This window comes from Rhinoraja longicauda, chromosome 36 (assembly GCF_053455715.1).
Source record: "Rhinoraja longicauda isolate Sanriku21f chromosome 36, sRhiLon1.1, whole genome shotgun sequence".
NCBI lineage: Eukaryota > Metazoa > Chordata > Chondrichthyes > Rajiformes > Arhynchobatidae > Rhinoraja > Rhinoraja longicauda.
The window spans coordinates 8648798-8674699 of NC_135988.1; the positions used below are offsets into that span (position 1 = coordinate 8648798).

Consider the following 25902-nt stretch of genomic DNA (forward strand, 5'->3'; position numbering starts at 1 on the left):
GTAGTACAACTGCATTATGAGGCAACGTGGGAAACACAGTGGGGCCAAAAATCAACTGCAGCTAACCGGAAATACGAAACACACAATCCTGGAAATCCCCCCAGCAGGTCATGTAGCAACAATTGATGCTTCATATCGTCATAAGAACTGGAAAAGTGAGTAAAGCAAGTGTGTTTTAAGCTGCAGAGATAGGGAGAGCAGAGGAAACATCTGTGATATGAATGAATATTATAGAGTCATAGTGTTTACCCCAACACAGACAGTGGAGCACAAAGTGACCAGTTGCCCCAAATACCGGCCACTGAATGGTGAACGAGGTCTGATTGACCTGGACGATGACACGTTGGCCTGGCTCGCCTCAACGGAGCTGTAGGTCTAAAAGACATACAACAGAAGAAGAAGATAGAGTCATAGAGTGATACAGTGTAGAAACAGGCCCTTCGGCTCAACGCCCATACCCACCAACATATCCCAACTACACTAGTCCTACCTGCCTGTGTTTGGTCCATATCCTCTGATCACCTACTCTGGGCCAGAGACTCTGTGTATCTACCTGATTTACTCAACCTCCCTCTATAACTCAGACCCACGAGCCCTGGCAACATCCTTGTAAATCTTCTCTGCACCCTTACCAGCTTGACAACATTTTTCCTATAACATGGTGCCCTTAATTAAACACAATACTCTAAATGCAGCCTCACCAACGCCCTGTACAACTGCAACATGACCTCCCAACTTCTATACAGTTGCCTTTTTGACCACCCTTTCTATCTGCGATTCCGCCTTCAAGAAACCATGTACCTGCACTCCTAGATCCCTCTGCTCAACAACACTCCCCAGAACCCTATCATTCACTGTGTTGGTCCTGCCCATGTCAGATTTCCCAAAATGCAACACCTCACATTTCTCTGTATTAAATTCCATCAACCATTCCTCAGCCCACCTGGCCAATCGATCAAGGTCCTGCTGCAATTTTTTACACCATCTTTACTATCTGGAAAACCACCCACTTTTGTTTCATCTGCAAATTTGCTAATCGTGCCGTGTATTTTCTTATCCAAATCATTGATATAGATGACAAACAGTAATGGGCCCAGCACTGAACCCTGAGGCACACCATTTGTCACAGGCCTCCAGTCCGAGAAGCAACCTTCCACCATCACCCTCTACTTCCTTCCATGAAGCCAATTTTCTATCCATTCAGCTAACTCTCCTTGGATCCCATGCGATCTAACCTTCCAGAGCAGCATACCATGCAGAACCTTGTCAAATGCTTTGCTGAAGTCCATATATACATCTGCAGTTCGACCTTTTTGGTCACGTCACAAAAAACTCAATCAGATTTGTGAGACATGACCTCCCTTGTACAAACCCATGCTGACTATCCCTAATCAGCCTTTGTTGGTCTAAATGCCTGTATAACCAATCCCTCGGAATACCCTCTAGCAACTCTTCAACTATAGACGTTAAGGTCACTGGCCTATAGTTCCCAGCTTTTTCTTTGCAGCCCTTGAATAGAGGCACAGCATTTGCCACCTTCTAGTCTTCCGGCACCTCTCCTGAATTTAAAGACGACTCATAAATTTCAACCAGAGCTCCTGCAATTTCTTCTCTGGTTTCCCCACAATATATCTGATCAGTCCCAAATTCTTTGTTTTGCATACCATAAACAAGTATGCAAAGAGTTGCCAAGAAAAGGGCGTGACAAAGTTACAAAGTGTTCAATGTAGTCCCAATGGTCCCTCTTCGTCCTCGGCGAAAACCTCCCTCCCCTCCCTCCCTCCCCTCCCTCCCCCCCCCCCCCCCCCCCCACCGACGCCGGCTCCGTCTTTGTTCTCACGTGGCCTGTCCGACCTCCGGCACCCACCACGGCCCCATTCGATGTTTCAAGTCGGGACCCTTCTTCAGACTTCAGGAGGATTAATGTTGGTCCCTTCTTCAACCCCACCAGTTCCCCCTTAGTATTCGCCCCCCCCCCCCCCACGCCATGTCCCTTTTAGTTCTCAGCGGTTCGCCCACCCTGGACCCCCCCTTAGATACAGTGTTCGTTAACATTGTGAAACACAGCGGTCATGGGTAATAAAGAACATATTGAAACAGAAAGATGCAGAGAAAAATGATTGTTGGGAAAGTATGGCTGTTTACCTGAAATTATTAATTTCAATATCAAATCCTGGGATATGTCATGCGTTGAGGTGTGCTACATGCATCATCGTTGGAGCAATGTAGGAGGCCAAAGGCAGAGAGGTCAGTGTGGGATTGGGACAGTGAATTGAAATGACAGGTTGATGAAGTTAAGGGATACCACTGAAGACTGACTGGAGAGGGCTTTGCAAAGCATCCACCCAATCTGCTCTTTTAGATTACTTTAGAGATACAGCATGGAAACAGGCCCTTCGGCCCATTGAACTGAACAGCGATGCCCGCCAACTAACGCTAACCTACAGTAGGGACAATGCTGGAGTAAATCAGCGGGTCAGGCAGCATCTCTAGAGAATATGGATAGGTAGTAAAGAAAAGCATCGGTAGTAAAGAAAGCAAACTCAATGCTAGCATGTATTTAAAGAGGGCTTGTATACAAAAATAGGGATGTAATGCTGAGGCTCTATAAGGTGCTGGTAAGGCCGCATTTGGAATATCGTGAGCAATGTTCTGTGTTCGGGGGAGCCGCGCGGCCCTGATCCACCCACCAAACAACCGCAGCGCCGACCGGAACGTGTCCTGGTAGGCCCGACTAGCCCCACAGGCCTCCCACTGGACTACGGAGAAGTCGGGCTGCCTGGGCCGATGGAGCCTCAGCGGAGGCGACGACAGGAACCTCGGCGGCAGCAGCGGGTACCTCGACGGCAACAGGGGCCCCGGCGCTGGTGGGGCCTTGGCACAAACGGGAGCCTCGGCAGCAACAGGGGCCCCGGCGCTGGTGGGGCCTTGGCACAAACGGGAGCCTCGGCGGCAACAGAGGCCTCAGTGGCAATTGGAGCCTTGGCGGCGGTGGGGCCTCGCGATCGACCCGCGATCAAGTCGATGAGCGTGAGTGGGGAAGACAATAGGGAGACTGCCCTGAAAAACAATGGAGGACCCGGCGTGGAGGGCCGCCATGAGGGACAGTGGGAGAACAAAGGAGGACCCCGGTGTGGGGCATGGGGCACCCTAGTGTAGAATCCTCTGCCCAGGGGATAAGTCTGTGTTCCGGTGAGGGCGCTGTGCACACGGCAGCCAGCCGTCAGTCACTTGTCTTCTTTTTTTTTTTCACTTTTAATTTCCATTTTTTTCATGTACCTTGTGTGTTGTGACCGTTGGCAGACGAGTTTCTCTCCAGGGATAAATAAAGTTTTATTGCATCGTATCGTAATTTTGGGCACCATATCTGAGGAAAGATGTGCTGGCTCTGGAGAGGGTCCAGAGGAGGTTTACGAGAATTATTCCAGGAATGAGCAGGTTTACCTATGATGAGCTTTTTTTGGCACTGGGCCTGTACTCGCTGGAGTTTGGAAGAATGAGTGGGGAACCTCATTGAAATATGTGAAAGGCTTGGATAGAGTGGATGTGGAGAGAATGCTTGCACTAGTGGGTGAGTCTAGGACTAGAGGCCATAGCCTCAGAATTAAAGGAAGTTCTTTTGGGAAGGAGATGAGGAGACATTTTTTTAGTCAGAAGGTGGAATTCTTTGCCACAGAAGGGTCTGGAGGCCAAGTCAGTGGGTATTTTTAAGGCAGAGATAGATAGATAGATTCTTGATTAGTACAGGTGCCAGAGGTTATGGGGAGAAGGCAGGAGAATGGGTTTGCAGGGAGAAATAGATCAGCCATGATTGAATGGCAGAATAGACGATGGGTGAAATGGCCTAATTCTACTCCTATCACAAGACCTAATGACTTATGAACATAGAACTAGCATCAAGAGTATTTGATGGTCGGCATCGAGAGGTGATATTTCTGTCAGACTAATCTGGAGTCACATCTCGCATCTCAGAATAGGAGGCTTCAAACTCATCCAGTATATTCTAGGTAAGTCAGTCTGAAAAAGGGTCCCGACCTGAAATGTCAATGACCCATATTCTCTAGAGATGCTGCCTGACCCGCTGAGTTACTCCAGCATTTTGTTTTTTTCAAATCCAATTATTCCAATCTACTCTTTCCCTACAGTCCTGAAATTTTCTCTTTAGATTTAGATTTTTTAGATTTAGAGATACAGCGCGGAAACAGGCTTTTCGGCCCACCGAGTCCGCGCCGCCCAGCGATCCCCGCACATTAACACTATCCTACAGACACTAGGGACAATTTTTACCCAGTCAATTAACCTACATACCTGTACGTCATTGGAGTGTGGGAGGAAACCGAAGATAACTACAAGACCAGCAACCGCACGACTGCCGACGGCGACGCCTCGCTGGCAGAGAAACTTAACTGTTTCTTTGCTCGTTTCGAGGTGAAAGCTGCAGTGGCAGACATAACACCCTCTCCAGCACCTGACAGCAACACCTTCACTGTGCAGGAGTATGATGTTAAGCGCGTGCTCAGAGCAGTGAATCCCAGGAAAGCTGCAGGCCCCGATAGTGTGACGGGAAGAGTGCTGAGGGAATGTGCAGACCAATTATCTGAGGTCTTCACAAAAATCTTCAACCTGTCCCTTTTAAAATCCACCATCCCTCCCTGCCTGAAGTTCGCCACAATCATCCCACTGCCGAAAAAGTCTCTCATCAGCGGCCTTAACGACTACCGTCCGGTAGCACTCACACCGGTCATCACAAAGTGCTTCGAGAGACTGGTCCTGCAGCACATCAAAGCCAGCCTCCCACCCACCTTCGACCCATACCAGTTTGCCTACAGAGCAAATAGGTCTACAGGGGATGCCATCGACACTGCTCTTCACACTGCACTGACCCACTTTGAACACCAGGGGAGCTATGTGAGGATGCTCTTCCTCGACTTCAGCTCTGCCTTTAACACGGTCATCCCGAGCAGACTGATCACCAAACTTTCTGACCTTGGATTTTCCCAAACCATCTGCCAATGGATCAAGGACTTCCTGACCAACCGCCCCCAGACCGTCAAAATAGGCCCTCACCTCTCCTCCACCATTACACTGAGCACCGGCTCACCACAGGGCTGTGTGTTGAGCCCTATCCTTTACTCCCTCTACACTCACGACTGTGCCCTCACCCATCCCACCAACACCATCATCAAGTTCGCGGATGACACGACTGTGGTTGGACTCATCTCAGGAGGAGATGAGACAGCCTACAGGGATGAAATCCAAAGGCCGGCAGCATGGTGTTCAGTGAACAATCTTGTCCTGAACTCCTCCAAAACAAAGGAACTTATAATTGACTTCAGGAAAACCAGTGCAGAACACGACCCACTCTACATCAATGGGGTCTGTGTGGAAAGGGTACCCGCTTTCAGGTTCCTGGGTACACACATCGCAGAGGATCTTACCTGGTCTAACAACACCATCACCACAGTGAAGAAGGCACAGCAGAGACTCCACTTCCTGAGGATCCTCAGGAAGACCAACCTGCAGGAGAAGCTCATGATGTCCTTCTATCGCTACTCCATCGAGAGTGTGCTGGCATACTGTATAACCACATGGTATGCCAGCTGCTCAGAAAAGGACAGGAAGGCCCTTCAGAGGGTCATCACGACGGCCCAGAAGATCATCGGCTGCTCACTGCCCTCCCTGGAGCACCTGTTCAGCCTATGCTGCCTCAGTAGAGCAGGCAAAATAATAAAAGATTCATCCCACCCCGGCCACCGTCTGTTTGTTCATCTGCCCTCTGGTCGACGTTTCAGGTCGATCAAATCCCGAACAGACTTAAGAACAGTTTTTACCCCAGGGCCATACGAGAACTGAACACTACTTTCTGCACTAGGCAACACTGTTAAAACTTTTGTACTTAATATAATTGTATTTATTTGTTTTTGCATTTATTGCATATATGTTTTTACGCACCGTCAGGATTGGCTATTTTTTAAATTTTGTTGTACTCGTTGCAATGACAATAAATGAGTATTATTATTATTGAATATTATTATATCGGAGAAAACCCACGCAGGTCACGGGGAGAACGTACAAACTCCGTACAGACGGCGCCCGTAGTCAGGATCAAACCTGAGTCTCCGGCGCTGCATTCATAGAAACATAGAAAATAGGTGCAGGAGTAGGCCATTCGGCCCTTCGAGCCTGCACCGCCATTCAATATGATCATGGCTGATCATCCAGCTCAGTAACCTGTACCTGCCTTCTCTCCATACCCCCTGATCCCTTTAGCCACAAGGGCCACATCTAACTCCCTCTTAAATATAGCCAATGAACTGGCCACAACTACCTTCTGTGGCAGAGAATTCCGCAGACTCACCACTCTCTGTGTGAAGAAATGTTTTCTCATCTCGGTCCTAAAAGACTTCCCCCTTATCCTGCTGTAAGGCAGCAACTCTCCCGCTGCGCCACCGTGCCGCCATCTTCCCCCATCCCTCGCAGCCACCCCCGGTATTTATTTTACCAAAACCGCCAAATATAATTGGCAAAGCCCACATTCCACCTCATTCCAGCCAATTGCAGATCGCTGACAGTGAAAAATACTGCACCATATATGTGATGAGTCGAGTTCTATGTGAAGAAAGACATTCAGACTGAACACAAAAACTCGTGCCACAGCATCCTCCAGCCCAAAGTAACTTTTAATCCAGCTTCAAAGTGCACAGTCTATTTTTACAAAAGACACAGCAGTTCTTCAATGTGAACCATCCACACGTCATCCTCATCTCCCCAGACTTTGCGTTTCAGATTTCCGCTGAGCCAGAATTCTGCAGCAGCAAAAAGAAAAAGGGGATAAAGCAGAATGTTATTGATGATTAGCTTCATCCTGACAGTCGGCCTCTAAAAACTGGGTTTTGGGTTCAGTTCATACATTCAGAAATCCAGGCTAGAAATGATAGTGTGGTACTGGGGGGGGAGGGGGTACCATTTTCCAGGAGTTATCCATCAGGAGGGTCACTAACCAAAACCCAATCTGAGGAGTACACAAAGTACTGGAAGAACTCAGTGGGTGAGAAAACACCTGGGAAGGGAATGGATGGGCATATTTCAGGTCAGGTCCCTTCTTCGGACTCCGAGTCCAAAACATTGCCTGACCATTCCCTCACCAGATGCTACCTGGCCCCTGAATTCCTGCACCACCTTTTATGTGTTGCTCACGATTCCAGCATCTACAGTCTCTTGTGACCCCACCCGAGGAACTATTTTGAAAGAACAATGAGACTTGCACCTTGCTCTTGCCTATGTTTACAAACTTGCAGTCAATGAATCCAATGACGAGACCTGCACATATTTCTATGAACACACTAGCTTATTGGGACCCAGCACCAAGCCAAGAAACAGCAAAGTGCTTGGTCAAGCACAGATCGTAACAATGGTTCCCACCAGATATCAGGCTGGACATCGATACGTACCAGTGTGCTGTCTGCATCATCTTCGGTCTGGCTCGGTGGGACTAGAAGAACAGAACAAAGATGGGATGAAGAAGGGTTGAACCAATTGATTAAGCCAATCCTCCCAAAACCAAATTCCTCCCCATTACCTCCATAGGCTTGGAGACTATTTCACCAAAATTACTACACAAAGTTCAAAAGCGGTCAAGCAAATTCCGATAGTGATTATTGATCTTCCATCTGCATTCCCAGCTGGCCTGCTGCCTTCAAAAATGTACATTTATTTACCCCCCCCCCCCTCCCCAAGCCACTGTTCCTCCAGTATCTTACATGTCCAGCAGAGTGGGCAAGGCACATAGGGTTAAATGGTCTTTTGTGCCAATTTGCGTCCGGCTATCTCACAACACTCTACAGACAATGAAGTGCCTGTGTAGTTAAGCTGCCGTTGTAAAAAGTATGCAACATGCTCCTACAAATGCCAATGCAACTAGATTATCTTTTAAGTAATAATGATTTGGAGATACATTTTGCACCGGAGAACAGAAATAACTTCCCTGATCCAATTGGTGCTGTGAAGTCATTTAGTGTTGGAAGGAACTACAGATGCTGGTTCATACTGAAGATGGATGCAAAATGCTGGAGTAACAGCAGGTCAGTCAGCATCTCTGGAGAAAAGAACAGGTGAAGTTTTGGGTCAGGGGGTATGGGGAGAAGGCAGGAACGGGGTACTGATTGAGAATGATCAGCCATGATCACATTGAATGGTGGTGCTGGCTCGAAGGGCCGAATGGCCTACTCCTGCACCTATTGTCTATTGGAACCCTTCTTCAGGCCAGAGACTGAAGAAGGGTGTCGACCCGAAACGTCACCTTTTATTTTTCTCCATAGATGCTGCCTGACCTGCTGAGTTACCCCCAGCATTTTGTGGTCATTTATGTCCATCTCATCACCAAAGACAAGTTTCACAGATAGTACAATCTATTCAGCAAGCAGTCAGAAACATACAATGGAATACTTAGTACTCAATCTAGAGCCTCAAATCCCATTGCTAGTCTGTACCAACATCTTCCCAAGAATTTTTCTCTAGACCCTTTGCATCTGGGAAACAGTGATGAATTGAGAACAACGTTCCTGGACAAATTGATGCGCACCTTTATTTTCCTTCGGATTTCTGGGCTTGGGATCAGGCTGCACTTTGCGTTCAGATGTTTGGAACCCGAGTGCCCTGCTGACCAGACGCTTGGCAATGGCAGTGTTGACCTGTGCCCTCTCTTTCACTGGCTGCAGGAACTCTACAAACAATGAATCAAAGTGGTGTTTTCCAAATTCTCCCAAACAGGAATGACCAAACACAGGGAAACAAAGAAAGTAGTAACAACGAACTGCAGATGCTGGTTTACCGAAGAAAGGCACACAACGCTGGAGCAACTCGGCGGGTCAAGCAGCATCACGTGGATAGGTGGTGATGTTTTGGGTCAAGACTCTTTTGTCCACTTTTCATCTCGAGCCTTCCTCCACCCTCATGCCAATCAAAAAAAAATCCCCCATCCCTGTATCCACATAACACTTACCAGGTTTTGTCCCACTCCCAATTCTCTCTCCCCCGGTACAATCAATCTGAACAAGAGTCTCTACCCAAAACATTACCTATCCACGTTCTCCAGAGAAAAACAAATGAACCTTGTGTTAACCTTCGGTCACTCTCTCAAGACATCCCAAAATATGTCAGCAGTGGATTAGTTGGTGGCCCTCTCATCTGTGAGAAGGGTTCAGATCCCACTAGAAACTCGAGCAAGAATTCCCAGCTGGCATTATATAACATAGTGGGCAATAAGGACGAGAAGAAGCGAGTTTGGCTGCCTCAGGTGAGGCTAAGTTCAGACCCGGGAGTTGTGAGTTTGACTGTTGGGACTCTGGCTGTAGTTGAACCGTGCCTTGAACCAAGGTTGAAATTTGGGTTTCATGAAAGCCATAGTATCCAACAGTTCCCAACCAAAAAAAAGGATTTAACTCCCATAGCCATTTTGCCTAGTCAACCTACAAGGAATGCATCCCATTATTCCAATTCCACATGCATCACCATGGTATCAGTGCTTCCGATGTCTTCCTTTTCCCATAACCATGCTTTCTCTCTGGTTAAACAAGATTTTCCGCATCTCCCTGATCCTACAATCACTTTAATAGTCTTTCGATCCCTACATTAAAAGAAGTGGATTCTTCCTATTTACTCTATTGTGGCACTTCATAATCTGTGGAATTCATTGCCAATTCTGATTCCATTCCTGCACCGTTGTCACCCCCTCTCATAAGTTCATAAGTCATAGGAGCAGGATTCGGCCTTTCATATTTATTTTTCATATTTCAGATACAGCGCGGAAACAGGCCTTTTCGGCCCACCAAGTCCGCGCCGCCCAGCGATTCCCGCACATTAACACTATCCTACACACACTAGGGACAATTTTTACATTTACCCAGTCAATTAACCTACATACCTGTACGTCTTTGGAGTGTGCGAGGAAACAGAAGATCTCGGAGAAAACCCACGCAGGTCACGGGGAGAACGTACAAACTCCTTACTACTCCGCCATTCAATCATGGCTGATCTATCTTTCCCTCGCAACCACATTCTCCTGCCTTCTTCCCATAAGTGCACGGTGGCGCAGCGGGAGAGTTGCTTCCTTACAGCGAATGCAGCGCCGGACACTCAGGTTCGATCCTGACTACGGGTGCTGTACTGTACGTAGTTTGTACGTTCTCCCCGTGACCTGCGTGGGTTTTCTCCGAGATCTTCGGTTTCCTCCCACACTCCAAAGATGTACAGGTTTGTAGGTTAATTGGCTGGGCAAATGTTTTTTTTTTAAATTGTCCCTAGTGGGTGTAGGATAGTGTTAATGTGCGGGGATCGCTGGGCGGCGCGGACCCGGTGCACTGAAGGGCCTGTTTCTGCGCTGTATCTCTAAATCTAACCTTTGACACCCTTAGTAATCAAAAACATGTCAATCTCCGCTTTAAAATAACCCAATGACTTAGCCTCCCTAGCCATCTGTGGCGTTGAATTCCAAAGATTATGATGTGCCCCGATAGAGTAAATAAGCAGATTGTACTTTCTTTAGTACAGGAATTGAAAAACTATTAAAGTGATTGGTTGGATCAGGGGGAGATGAGGAAAACCGTGCTTACCTAGAGGGAATCTCACTGCCTGAAAGGGTGGTGGAAGCAAGAACCCTGAAAACATTTACACAAGTACTGTGAAGAGCCATCACCTCCAGAGGTTTGTAACAAATGCTGGGTGCGATCTGCCTCCAGACTACTTCTGTACCTGGCACAGGCAAGGTGGTCTACATAGCCACCACCTGTGTTGCAAAGTTTCTATGATTCACTGCAGTCCTGAGGATGGGTGAGACACCTCCGACCCTGATCCAGTTTTGATGAGGATGAGTTACATGCACCTCAGCCTTTGAAGGAATTTAAAATGCTTTGTTATCCTCAATGCAAATTTTTAGATGTCCAATTACACTCTGCAGGCAAGTGCACTTTAATACAGTGGACATCTAAAATAGTAGCACTGTTGAAAGTGCAGGAATTTCTCCCTCAAACAATAAAACTTGAACTAGGTTTTTCTGTTGCCACCTACTGTACCGGCTGCATTTGCCTGCAGAGTACAATTGGACATTAAAAAATTTGCATTGAGAATAACAAAGCATTTTAAAAAGGCGCACTTTACTCATTAACAGCTGATTTTCTTTAAACACACCACATTAACTGCCATGGTTAGACTATTGGTTTCTGGATTTAGTCCAGGTTTTGGGATTTCGATTCCAATAATTTAATCGCTCCACCACCACCATACTGGTCACTAACGTTCTCCCCAATGTGGGGGTAAAGGGTGGGGAAAGGAAAGATATTAGATCGTGTAAGAGTGAGGGTTGGGTGGAAACTGGAAGCAAATGTTCTGAAACTTTTGAGTTCTGTATAGTTATTAATGCGCCAGGAAAAGAGGTAGGTTACAGAACCAAAGACAAACAGAAACAAGGAATGTTCCACATATCCCACAAACGTCAGATGTGGTTTGGACCTGTGCAGCTGTGCCTTTGGTTGGGGCAAAGTAACCGAAGATGAAGGCGAATATGTTGAATGTGAAAAGGGTTTAGCTAGGCATAGAGGGTGGAAATGACAGCACACTGCTCAGGCTTCTGTTCAAAACAGAAGCGAAGGGCCCTCAGACTACTCCCACTTTATTATAACTCTTTGCATGACCTTGGGCATGCTTTACAGTCAAATGACTACTTTTCATATGCAGTCATTACTACACAAGAGAGAACATAGCGAACAGGTTGGACACAACAATGTTATTCTGACCACTTTTGGAAAAAGGATAAATATTGGCCAGGACATTGGGAAAAACCAACCTGCCTTATTGAATAATTCACCTGCTTTTCGTTGAGGTAATGTTGTGCAACTTCTTGTGAATTTTTTTGTAGGGCGGCACAGTGGCGCATAGGTAGAGCTGCTGCCTCACAGCGCCAGAGCCCTGTGTTCAATCATGACCTCGGGTGCTGTCTGTGTGTAGTTTGCACATACTCCGTGTGACCTCCAGATTCTCCGGTTTCCTCCCACATCCCAAAGAAGTGCATGTTTTGTAAGTTAATTTGTTTGCTGTTAATTACCCGTAGTGTGTAGAAAGTGGGTGCAAAAGTGGGAAAACATAGAACTAGTGTGAAAGAGTGATCGATGGTTGGTGTGGACGGTGGGTTGAAGGGTCGACTTCCACGCTGTATCTCGAAACTAAACCAAGTATCTCGGTCTGACATCTTAGTTGGAAGATGGTTTTGAAAAGTAAAACGTTTATTGATGAGAAGGAAATGGTTTTGGAGAAGGCCATTCAACTTACTGGCCTCTTTCCATACTGTACTAATTGCATGTTTTTGAAGGCACAAAGAAACAAGTTCCTTTACCTGAACATCTGGAAACTTTCAGTTTTGACTGTTTTGTTGCTTGAGACAAAGGCTGTGTTTTGAACAGTTCGTGGCTGATGGTCAGAGCCTCAGAGGCTGAGAGAAATGAAAAAACATTTACTGACAGTGCCATACACGGAAAAGCATTGTTGCCTTCAGGGTTCCCGAGTTGCCTGTGAAATCCTTAATTCAATCACTGCCATTCACTCTTCCCCACATTGACCGTTCTACAGAGCAAGCTTCACATTTAACAGGCACTCCAAATGTGCACATCAGTTTTGGAATTCAATAACAAGATGGTTAAGAATCTCGAAACAGCAAGCACGAGAATGGCTGCCAGTGTGCAGAGACTAACATGCAAAATTATAACGTGTTTTACTTGATACCTCGTCTCAAGGTCTTTCGTTGGACTGTTGTCAAACAATATATGGTAACAATCGACATAAGAGGCTAAGACACAAATCTAAGACAAAATCGATATAAGACACAAGACATAAGAGGCTAAGACAAACTAGGGCGGCACAGTGGCGCAGCGGTAGAATTGCTGCCTTACAACAAATGCAGCGCCGGAGACTCGGGTTCGATCCTGACTACGGGCACCGTCTGTACAGAGTTTGTACGTTCTCCCCGTGACCTGCGTGGGTTTTCTCCGAGATCTTCGGATTCCTCCCACACTCCAAAGACGTACAGGTATGTAGGCTAATTGGCTGGGCAAATGTAAAAATTGCCCCTAGTGAGTGTAGGATAGTGTTAGTGTGCGGGGATCGCTGGGCAGCGCGGACCCGGTGGGCCGAAGGGCCTGTTTCTGCGCTGTATCTCTAAATCAAATCTAAATCAAACTGGCTGAGACTGTACATTTTGCAGGCATGTTCTGCTGGTGGTTATAACAGAAATAGCAGGACCATGGGGAGATATAAGGAAAGATGCAAACTTTAGTTTAGTTTAGAGATACTGCGCAGAAACAGGCTCTTCGGCGCACTGAGTCCGCACTGATCAGCGATCCCTGTATCCTACACACTAGGGACAATTTACAAGTCTTACCGAAGTCAATTAATCGACAAAACCTATACATCTTTGGAGTGTGGGTGGAACCCGGGCACCTGGGGGAAATGCACACAGTCACGGAGAGAATGTACAAACTCCGGACAGACAGCTCCTGTAGACAGGATCCAACCCGGGCCTCTGGCACTGCAAGGCAACTACTCTACCGCCGAAGAGCCTGTTTCTGCGCTGTATCTCTAAATCGAAATCTAAATCAAAGAGCTAGGTTTAAGAGGGGTCTTAATATGAGATGGTTAGGTTGCACAAGAGCAATTCAAGGTTTCAGGTCTTGCTAGCTTAAGGTGAGAGGGGAAAGATTTAATAGGAACCTGAGAGGAAATATTTTCCACGCAGAAGGTAGTGGGTGGGTACATGGAACGAGCTGCCAGAGGAGGTAGTTGAGGCAGGTACTATAATAACATTTAAAGTATATTAGGATAGGTACATGGATAAAAAAGGTTTAGAGGGATTTGGGCCAAACGCAGACAGGTTGGTCTCGTGTAGATTGGGCATTTTGGGCAGCATGGGTATGCTGGTCGAAGGTCCTGTTTCTGTGCTGTATGACTCAATCACAAAATCTGGGCTGACATGCTGGGACTGTGTGTAACCTTGAGATAATCATCCATCCTTGGGTCCTTATGAGGTCAAAACTGGAGAGGATTATATAGATATACACAATTGCAATGTGGTTAAGGCATTTATCATGAACAATAATAACCAGATAATTTTGATAGAACCAGATTTCAAATTTGAAAGGAAACTTAGAAGTGCAGCATGAGATTGCTTTGAACCCCAGTCCTCATGTAGTCATCTGGGTGAAACAAGACTCAAACAACTCTCTAGTGATATTAGGCAACTATCTGGGTTGTAGGGGAGAAGACCGCATCTATCGTAGACACTTACCTGCATCTGAACTTGAAAATATTCCCAAAGCATGAGAATTATCCACCCATTTTATTCTGAAGCCTTTATCACTGGAAAATGTCAAAACAAGTATCAGAAAAGAGTGCATTTCGGAAATATACCATCACCTTATTCACACGTGCACACTTTGAATCGGTTTAAAAATAGATGGATGATCTTGGTAAAACTGGCAGCCATTTTGTAGGCATCACCATCTGCATCAAGGTCAACGGCAAATCAGCTTACTGGTTGTCATGATGAAGGGTGAAATATTGGCTTTCACATGGAGAGAGCTCTTTGTGAAATAATGGCATCAGATCATCACCATCCCTAGAAACAGGCAGATTCCTATTCCCAAGATTCCCCCACCAACTGTTTTGCCAATCATTGCAAACTGGTCTAGTCTTAGCCGATGCTCATACCTCAATGTTCATAGTGAGTGAAGTCACATTTCAATGTCAAAAAGGCTTATATTGAAGTGTACTTTCACAGATAAGCCCATGTATTTTTCCATTACGTTAGATTTGAATCCCTGGCACACACATAAATACCCTGTGTTTATAACAAAAGCTTTTCTGGTGATGAAGGTTACACCAATATCCATAAACAAGCCCACGAAACATTAACCCAGTTTGGTAACTTTGAGCACGTTTGGCATTGATGTCCTTCTCTTTTCGAGGTATGATTAGTTGGTGGTGTAACGTTGTACTGTGACAGGAATGGGGCATGTTGGCAGCTGTGATCGCGCTCATTTAAATTGTTGAGCAATTTGTTTACTTCCACAAACAATACTCCCGCCGGAGAAGCGTCAAGAGTGAATCTCAGTACTTACCGAAAGCTGGCAAATGCCTCTTGAATGTCTTCGGTTTTCACGTGTGGTGGGAAGTCATAAATTTCAATGATGTGTCCAAAATCCACATCATATGTCTGTGGTTCCCCCAAGAGGTAAGTGGAATAGTCGGACTGAGGGTGTTCAATGCTGATGTTGATCTCACAGAGGCAGGATGAAAGCTGAATCAAAAAATTGACTTTAGAACAAAGAAATATAGATCACATCCAACCAGAAGAACCTGCATTTAATTGGCACTGATTGGGAATAATATTCTCTAACTCTTCAAGCATTTTCCACGATTCAAATAGATCACTGCTGATCTCCACCGCAACTCTATTTCAAGTCAAGTTTATTTGTCACATACACATGCACGATGTGCAGTGAAATGAAAGTGGCAATGCCTGCGGATTGTGCGCAAAAAGGAATTACAGTTACAGCATATAAATAAAGTTAATATAGAGAAGACAAAATTTAGTCTCCTAATATCAAAGTCACAGGATCCAGGTTACAGTCCAGTAGGTGGTCATTTGACCTACTGTGTTCATGCCAGGGAAACTCACTAGTTCCACCCCTGGTCTTTTCTTGCAGCATTGCATGTACCCCTTGAACGTTACAGTAAAATCTGCGCTCCCACCTATTCGGCAGTGCATTCCAAATTCCAACCACATGGAAGACTCTCTTCACGTTACTCTAAATTCTTTTCCCCTTTTATGTTATAACTTGGATCTCATACATATTCAAAGAGAACATTTCCCTCTGTTCACTCTGTCAATATCCCTCATTTGTCACCTTTTCATAATACTTCATCATTCCAAGAACAATGCTCATAAATGGTTTCTGGAGCTCTTCTAAGGCTTTAACATCCTTTCTATGACCTCTTGTTGATAAACTATTTGACAAGACATCAAACTCCAGCATTTACTCTAGCATTGTGTGTCGACCTTTGACAAGACATCAAACCGCTTTCCCACTTGAGATAAGGGCAGCAGGGACACAAGAACACCACCACCAAATCACAACCATCCTGATTAGATTAAAATCTTGAAAGTCTCTTGCCCACATTGCCAAGGCAATACCTTCACCACATGGTTTGTAAAGCTTCACAGAGTCAACCAGGAACCGTTTCCTGGTGAGCATCTTGGGGTGGGCATTAATGCTCCTGTACTGTGACTGAATGATGCTTTATCCAAAACAAAAATAGGGAAGCAATAGACAATAGACGCAGGAGGAGGCCATTTGGCCCTTCGAGCCAGCACCGCCATTCAATGTGATCATGGCTGATGATTCTCAATCAGTACCCCGTTCCTGCCTTCTCCCCATACCCCCCACTATCCTTCAGAGCTCTATCTAGCTCTCTCTTGAATGCATTCAGAGAATTGGCCTCCACTGCCTTCTGAGGCAGAGAATTCCACAGATTCACAACACTCTGACTGAAAAAGTGTTTCCTCATCTCAGTTCTAAATGGCCTACCCCTTGTTGTTAAACTGTGGCCCCTTGTTCTGGACCCCCCCAAATGCTCAGAGGACAAAGCAGTTCTCCATTCCAAGTACTGAAGCCCAGTCCTTGTTCCAGGTATCACTGCCCAGGGGGGGGGGGGGGGGGGTTGGCACCACAAAACAATTCCTACAATTAATGCCTGCACTAAGGAATTAGCTTGGCAAAGTAGTAGGAACAAAGAAAAAAGATAATTATGGAAACATTGGATTGCTATGTGGAAAAGTACATATGAGAACGAAAAATGGACAAATAAAGACCAAACTGAATTAGACTACTGCAATAACATTATGTATTTCCCCAAGGAATACTATAATTATAATGGGTAAACTTCAGCCATTGAATAATTAAGCAAAAAGGTACATTCACTTTCATTACTTCATGTCCACATTAATAGTAATGAAAAACTCATTTCCATCCCACCCAATATTCTCTTCTCGCAACAAGTATCCACAATTTCCTCCTTCAACGTGCAACTGATTCTATTTAAACCTTCAAAAAAAAAAATCATAAACTCAACAAAATGGAACTGTTTTCAAACTTGGAATGGAGTCATAGAGTGATACAGTGTGGAAACAGGCCCTTCTGCCTAAAATGCCCACACCTGCCAACATGTCCCAGCTACACTTGTCCTACCACTAGCATTTGGTACATATCCCTCCAAATCTGTCCTATCCATGTACCTGTCTAACTGCTTCTTAAATGTTGGGATAGTCCTTGCCTCAACTACCTCCTCTGGCAGCTTGTTCCATGCACCCACCACCCTTAGTGTGAATCAAATTGAAAATAAATTTAAGAGTTGAGGATTATGCCAATTGATTACGGCTCCAGGTTTTCATATTGCACATTTAGATTCTGAAATATTCCCAGCAGAAATATGTTACCTCTTTGAGCAGATCTCCATTAGGATTTTGAGGACATTCCCCAATATTCTCAGTCTTCACTTCAACCTCTTCCTCTGCCTTGGAATCGCCAGAGTTCAACAAGTCCGTCTCATTGTCAGAGTTGCTGCTCTTCTCCGGGTTCCTTGGAATGTTGCTCGGGATGTGCTCGCTCTCCGTAGAAGCCTGGTCTACAGTGCTACTCATCTGGGACTGGTCACAATTCACAGCTTTATCTTCACACTGAAGATTAATCTCTGCTCTCGGGCTGGACCATACAGCTTCCGATGTCTTTACTGTGTGCACTGATGCCTGAAGTATATCATCATCCTTCACCAAGGGATTGGCACCTTCCAGCAATCCACCGGCATGTTCCAATTTTGGTTGACTATTCTCTGCTCTTTTCTCACTGGGCGAGTGATTCATCTCAGCATCTGAACTTGGATCTTGCTTTTCTTTTGATTCATCAAGATTTTCATTCACTGTTGTACCAACTTCCAAGTCTTCAGTGGGTGTGTTTGTTTGGCCCTTGTCTTCAGGCTGCAGGTTTGAGACCGTGTATTTCATCCCCTCCTCCGCTTGAACCACATTTCCACCAGTGAGCGAGCAGAGCTGTTCATCTTCACAAACATGTCCACACGTTTGGTCCCTCTCCTCTTTACCCCTTCTTGGCTCTCTTCCATCCTTGCTCCCGCTGCTGTTGGGTTTCCTGTACCTGCCATCCCTTTTGTAGTTGAACCTGGCATCTCTTCTCGTCTCCACCCTGTTGCGGCAATGCGTATAGTTGGCTTTCTCAGGCTTGTTCCTAGATATGCCGTTGCCAGGAGCAAGGTTTTGGTACCTTGAAGCCCCATCATGAAGAGGTCCACACGTCTCTGTCAACTCATCTTTGCTTTTCCATTGTTTACTCTCGTTCTCATCCAGAGCCTGTGACCTGACAAGTGCAGGGATTAAAAAAAACAATCTGTTAAAATATATGCATCTGGCAAATTAAATACTCCCATCTGAACTTCCTTCTGTGGCTGACCCCATTTGTATTATCAGTACATGCTTATACTGCCAATAGTTCCCTTGAGGGACAGGAAGCACTTCAAAAGCTAATCATCTCATGTTTCAGGAAACATTTATTGATGGCTTGTATGTTATTTGACCCAAAGATCTAGACAGAATGGATAATATCCCCATGCTGAACCTTTTGATGTAGCTGAGAAGTCAGGTTAATCAACATGCAAAATGGAACGGAGGTGAACATAATAGGACTGAGATGTGGAGAAATTTGTTTTGTAGGGTGGTGAGTTTCTGGTAACATTGACCCCACATGGCTGTAGTTGCTCAGTCAATTAATGTCCAGAATAAGATCAATAAATGTTGAGGTTCTAAACATATTGAAGAACATTGAAACAGGATGGCAAAATGGAGTTGAGGGAGGGTTGAGTTGAGGAAGGACCCTCGGACTATCCTTGATCGGACTTTGCTGGCTTTACCTTGCACTAAACGTTATTCCCTTATCATGTATCTATACACTGTACATGGCTCGACAGTAATCACGTTTTGTCTTTCTGCTGACTGGATAGCGCGCAACAAAAACTTTTCACTGTCCTTCGGTATATGTGACAATAAACTAAACTGAAATTGAATTAAACTGAACTGAGGGTTGAGTTGAGGGAAAGGGTTAGTCATGAACATTCAATTAGATGTAGAAGACCATGAGGGAAAGATCGGGAATGAGCTGGGGAATGACAGCGACTGAATTGCAATTGCCAAGAGCTGGATTAGCATGTCGTGTAAGAAAATAACTGCAGATGCTGGTACAAATCGAAGGTACTTATTTCACAAAATGCTGGAGTAACTCAGCAGGTCAGGCAGCATCTCAGGAGAGAAGGAATGGGTGACGTTTCGGGTCGAGACCCTTCTTCAGCCTGAACAAGGGTCTCGACCCGAAACGTCGCCCATTCCTTCTCTCCTGAGATCCATCAACCGGGTTACAGTAGTTCTGTATGATCCCACTTTCTCATCCACCCCCTACACACTAGGGGCAATTTATAGATGTCAATTAATCTACAACCCGCCCAACTTTAGGGACGCGGGAGGAAACCGGAGCACCCAGAGGAAACCCACGCGATCACTGGGAGAACGCGCAAATTCCACAGACACCCCCCCCGAGGTCAGGATCGAACCTGGGTCTCTGGTGCTGTGAGGCAGCAGCTCTACCAGCTGCATCATCTTTATGCCTCTCATTTACAGCAGTATTGGATGTGATGAGGAGAGAGAACCTTTAACAGTTACAGCTAATGGGGAGATCAGGGAAGGAAGTTGGTACACTTCTGCTACACTGACACATCACTATGCAAGGGCGGCACTGTGGCGCAGCGGTAGAGTTGCTGCCGTACAGCGCTTGCCGCGCCAGAAAGCTGGGTTCGGTCCTGGCAACGGGAGTCTGTACATTCCTCCAATGACCTGCGTGGGTTTTCTCCGAGAACTTTGGTTTCCTCCCACACTCCAACGACACAGGTTTGTAGGTTAATTGGCTTGGCATAAAAAATGTAAGATTGCCCCTAGTGTAGGAAAGTGTGAATGTGTGGGGATCGCTGGTCAGTGGGCCAAAGTGACGCTGTACTAAACTAATTCATAGCATTCTTCGGGAAATTACAAATCAGAATCTGCAAGGCACAGAGGAACAAAGAGATCAGTTGAACGGAGGTGATCCAAGTATCACAGTCCCTATGGCTCACCTCATTTCAGCCAGGCATACCGCAGTCCTCCGCCCATCTCCTTCCCCAACTGAGAAGCTACTCAGAGTGTCAAAGTTTTCCACAATCCGATGTATCAGGTAACGCAAACGACTTGGCAATGGTGGGAATAGCAGCACCCTGCGGACAGAGGGGAAACTTGACAAACAACAGCTTGGAAAGAAAGACTTACAAGACCATCGAAAAAAAAGAGCTGGAGTAGCTCAGCGGATCAGGCAGCATCTCAGGAGAACACGGATAGGTGACGATTTGGGTCGGGACTCTTCATCAGTCTGAAGATGGGTCCCAACCTGAAATGTCATCTATCGATGTTCTCCAGAGATGCTGCCTGACCCGCTGAGTTACTCCAGCACTGTGGGTTTCTTTTATTTATAAACCAGCACCTGCAGCTTCTAGTTTCTACATTTTTTAACAGCATCATTCCCTACCTCGCCTAATAAGACGTCATTTGAGATGCAAGAAAAGTGGCAGCTGAGTTATGCGCAGCAAGCTCCCGCAAACAGCACCGGCCCATCTAGAGCAGTGTATCTTGGTGACTCACCATTCGAGTCCGCGCTGACCGCAAAGTGCCTAGATCACTGGAAGCAATGGGCAACAGTAGAAAGCCAAGTAGAAGTGAGCTGTTCTTTGGACATTGTACCCCAACAAGACAGCTGCACCTCCACCGTCAATGGTCACTAGACAATACGTGCAGGAGGAGGCCATTCGGCCCTTCGAGCCAGCACCGCCATTCAATGTGATCATGGCTGATCATTCTCAATCAGTACCCCGTTCCTGCCTTCTCCCCATACCCCCTGACTCCGCTATCCCTAAGAGCTCTATCTAGCTCTCTCTTGAATGCATTCAGAGAATTGGCCTCCACTGCCTTCTGAGGCAGAGAATTCCACAGATTCACAACTCTCTGACTGAAAAAGCTTTTCCTCATCTCAGTACTAAATGGCCTACCCCTTATTCTTAAACTGTGGCCCCTTGTTCTGGACTCCCCCAACATTGGGAACATGTTTCCTGCCTCTAACGTGTCCAACCCCTTAATAATCTTATACGTTTCGATAAGATCTCCTCTCATCCTTCTAAATTCCAGTGTATACAAGCCTAGTTGCTCCAGTCGAAGGAGCAGGCACATTGCACAGCCACCCTGCAATACACTGTGTGACCTGAACCGTACAAGCAACCCCCACATCCAAAACCCCCACATCAATTTCATCTCTTTACATTTTCAGACTAAGACAGAATGTGACAGCCAGACTTGGTCTGCTTACTTTTTTGGATCATGAACGGCTTGTGAAAGAAGGCTTTCCAGCTCTTCGGATATCTTATCCGCAAATTCTGCCTCTTGCTTGGAGAGGTAAACTCCATCCAGCCGGAATAGCGCCAGTTTGAGGCCAACGTTAAACACAGCGGCCACAGAACGTTAAAGATACAGACTGCAGAAAGCAGAGCGAAGTCCAAACCCTGCACAAGGAGGAAAAACATTTAAATTATTGGTCAAATATATCTTGATACAATGTGTAAGAAGAAACGGAAGACCTGCCAAAACCCAGTCTGAAGAAGGGTTCCAACCCGAAACGTCACCTATTCCTTTTCACCACAGATGGTGCCTGACCCGTTGAGTTACTCTGGCACTTGTGTATATCTTGACCCAATTCAGTTTGTTTGCTTCAAATAACTAAATCAAGTGAATTTTGCTTTTAATAACGTTCAACTCTCTAAATTTCATTATGGATTCAACTTGCACTTTACCCTGTCCAAAACTGTTACAACTGTTCGTTTCGTTGCTGCTGTCTAAATTACCTAAATTATTGCATCGTATGGGAGGCGCATTCCCAATCTCGTTGTACCCCTGGGTACAATGACAATAAAGATATATTGTATTGTATTGTATTGTATTACCAGGAACACCGTGCATCGTATTCCAATATATGGGGGGGGGGGGGGGGGGGGGGGGGAGTCCTGTGGCGGTCCCTGGGTATTAGGCCACTCCTAGAGTCAGTCCCCTCGACACTTGACAGACAGGAACGAGGGACTGCCCACAGGCTAGAGGGTTTCTACTCAGGACTTTTGGGGGAGTGTTTCATCCCTTCGGTGGAACTCATTGTGAGTGGATGCTCACAACCTGCATTAAAGAACTTTCAAAACCTGCCTGGCGTCTAGCCTATTTCTGGCCACGTCCAGGCCACTACAATAGGATCATAAAAGCACAATTGGGCCATTAGGCCCATCAACTATGCTACACCATTCGATCAAGGCTGATTTATTCTTCCCTCTCACCCCATTCCCCTGCCTTCTCCCCCTAACCTTTACTAATCAAGAACTTGTCAATCTCCGCTTTAAAAATAGCCAATAACTTGGTCTCCACCGCCATCTGTGGAAACGAATTCCACAGATTTACCACCCTTTGCCTGAAGATATTCCTCCTCATCTCCGTTCTCAAGGTACATCTTTTTATTCAAAGGTTGTGCCCTCTGGTCACAGGCTCACACTATATTGGAAACATCCCCTCCATATCCACTCTATCTTGGTCTTTTATTAATTGGTAGGTTTCAATGAGATTTCCCCCTCATCTTCTAAACTCCAGTGAGTATCCCACCGTGTATTTCTGCATCGCTCTAAGTGCCTGGTTTATTCCGATGATTATTTGGGAACATTCTCACACCACACACAGAGGTTATCAGTCACAGCAACTCCAAGTAAGTGATGGTGCCCAGCCACATCTTCTAACAACTTAAATGGAGATCATTCAGCCGATCATATCTATGTCAGCTCCCAAATGGATATTTCCATCTCCCCATGATTTCCTTATTTTCCTAAGCAAGACACAAAGTGCTGGATTATCTCAGCAGGTCAGGCAGCATCTGTGGAGCAAATGGAAAGGTGACGTCTCAATTCAGGATCTTGCATTCATCAGAAGAAGGATCCTGACCCAAAATGTCACCTCTCCATGTTCTACAGAGATGCTGCCTGACCTGCTGAGATAATCCAATACTTTGTCTCACTTTTTGTAAACCATCATTTGCAGTTCCCCTCTTCAGCATCTGTGGAGGGAAGGGATAGGTGAAGTTTCAGGTTGAGACCAACCCAAAATGTTGCCTATCCATTCCCACCACAGAGACTGCCTGATATGCTGAGTTCAGCATTTTGCTCAAGATTCCAACATCTGCAGTTCCTCTTATCTTCCTTAATTTTCAGAGCCACTGCAATGTATTAATTCTCAAACAAGCCCATCAATTCCCATTTGCAATAATTTAAATAGGCAATTAACCGACCAAGCAAACAAAGACCTGACCACGGCATTTTAGACAACAATCCATCAGTCTGAAGAAGGGTCTCGACCCGAAACGTCAGCCATTCCTTCTCTCCTGAGATGCTGCCTGACCTGCTGAGTTACTCCAGCATTTTGTGAATAAATACCTTCGATTTGTACCAGCATCTGCAGTTATTTTCTTACACTTTTTAGACAACGATGATTAGTGCTCCAGAGAAGAGTAGAAACAAGGAATTGCAGATTCTAGTTTACACAAAAGGCCTCAAAGTGGTGGAGTAAATCAGTGGGTCCGGCAGTATCTGTGGAGAACATGGACAGGTGACGTTTCGGGTCGGGCACCCTTCTCCAGAGAATCTTGACTGCATCGCTCCGCATCAGAAAAGCCCACCCAGGATACAAGATACAGTTCCCCTAAATCAATAGAGCAGAAACAAGTCTGAAGAAGGGTCCCAACCCAAGATGTCACTAATCCATGTTCTCCAGAGATATTGCCTGACCCGCTGAACGACTTCAGCACTTTGTGTCTTTTTCATTTCCCCATAGATCAATAGCAGTCATGAGACCAGTATGGACAATGTTTGGTATTTATTCACAAAATGCTGGAGTAACTCAGCAGGCAGAAGGAATGAATGGCCGACGTTTCGGGTCGAGACCCTTCTTCAGACTGACACAGCATGGACAATGTGCTCGCTTCTGGGCATATGGAATTAATAAAGGGTAACACTGACTGATCACACGAGGCCAGATCTCACGAGGCAAAGACATTTCACAAACAATGCTTCCTTGAATACAGAAACAAAGAACTGCAGATTTACAAAAGAAAGACACACAGAATGCTGCAGTAACTCAGTGGGCCAGGCAGCATCTCTAGAGCACACGGATAGGTGACGATTAGGATCGGGACCCTTCTTCAGACTGAATACTGTACATCTACGTATCCACAAAGGTGACCAGCTTACCACTCCCGTGTCTCAGCGCCAAATCCTCGTTGATATTTGCAATAAGGTGTAAATATTGAAACATAATCGATTGTAATTTATAACTCACTGGTGAGATTCTCTGTCGGCCACACGGTATGGGACCTCCCGTCGTGAGCGAGGGAATGGTTCGGGTCCACCCCAATGTCAGCCCGGGAACAGATACACTGCGGTTTGTTACAGCTGCTCCACTTGTTACAATCTCCTCCTACTGCGGCGGCGCGGTAGACCAACGCATTGGAACCTGCAAGGGGGACTTGAAACCGACTCCCCCAACATCGCCACCTCTGGGGCTGTGTGGCTTCCATCAATAGGATACAAAAGTGCTGAAGTAACTCAGTGGCCATAAAAAAAAAAGAAATAACTCAGTGGGCCAGGCAGCATCTTCGAACCAGCACCACCATTCAAAATGATCATGGCTTTCTTTCTTTCATATGTCAACTTCAACAATCAAAAGTGGCAATTGGTGCTTCGGAGTACTGTAGTTGACGCTTTGCAACATAGATAGGTGATATTTCACCTTTCTTCGGACTCTGCCGGCCCCCATCAAGCTTGACAGCAGAAACAAAGAACTGCAAGCGTTGGTTTACACCAAAGATAGACACAAAGGGCCGGGGTAACTCAACGGGTCAGGCAGCATCACTGGAGAAAAAGGATGGATGGGTCACGGTTCGGGTCGGGACCCTTCAGACTTATAATCTCCAAAGATTGAATTCGAAACGTAGATAATAGGTGCAGGAGCAGGCCATTTGGCATCTTCGAGCCAGCACCACCATTCAAAATGATCATGGCTTTCTTTCTTTCGTATGCCAACTTCAACAATCAAAAGTGGCAATTGGTGCTTCAGAGTACTGTAGTTGACGCTCTGCTGCAAACTTTGCCAGTTCTGTAGAACTACCCAGGGTGGACGACAAGGATGTAAAGCAGCTCACACCCCATGATCATGGCTGATCATCCAAAATGAGTACCCCGTTCCTGCTTTCCCCCCTATATTCCTTGATTCAGTTAGCCCTAAGAGCTACTGCATATCTAACTCTCTCTTGAAATTGATTGATTGAAAGACACAGCATGAAAACAGGGCCTTCAGCCCACCAAGTCTACGCCAACTATCAGTTGCCCATCCACATCACTTATATTTTATTCCACTTTCACATCGATTTCCTGCACACTAGGTGCAATTTACAGAGGCGAATTAACCTATGGGATGTGGGAGGAAACCGGAGCACCCGGATGAAACCTATGCTGTCACAGGAAGAACGTGCAAACCCCACACATACAGCACCCGAGGTCAGGATTGAAATTAGGTCTTTGGTGCTGTGAGGCAGCAGCTCTCCTCTGTGCCACTGTGCCATCCCACGTTGGTTTGTACATCTGGAG

The 25902-nt window shown here is 45.9% G+C and overlaps 1 protein-coding gene across 1 annotated transcript; it reads right to left on the bottom strand.

The window, feature by feature from the left end:
- Positions 1 to 6667: 6667 nt before the first annotated feature.
- On the bottom strand, positions 6668 to 24731 carry LOC144610204 (uncharacterized). The gene is made up of 10 exons (XM_078428777.1): positions 24596 to 24731; positions 21546 to 21738; positions 20269 to 20406; positions 17540 to 18470; positions 15162 to 15340; positions 14330 to 14400; positions 12386 to 12481; positions 8582 to 8722; positions 7452 to 7492; positions 6668 to 6806 (listed from the first exon to the last, which is right to left on the bottom strand). The coding sequence occupies exons 3-10, from the start codon at positions 20271 to 20273 to the stop codon at positions 6783 to 6785; spliced, it is 1488 nt and encodes a 495-aa protein (XP_078284903.1). The 5' UTR covers positions 20274 to 20406; positions 21546 to 21738; positions 24596 to 24731; the 3' UTR covers positions 6668 to 6782.
- Between the last annotated feature and the right edge of the window lie 1171 nt (positions 24732 to 25902).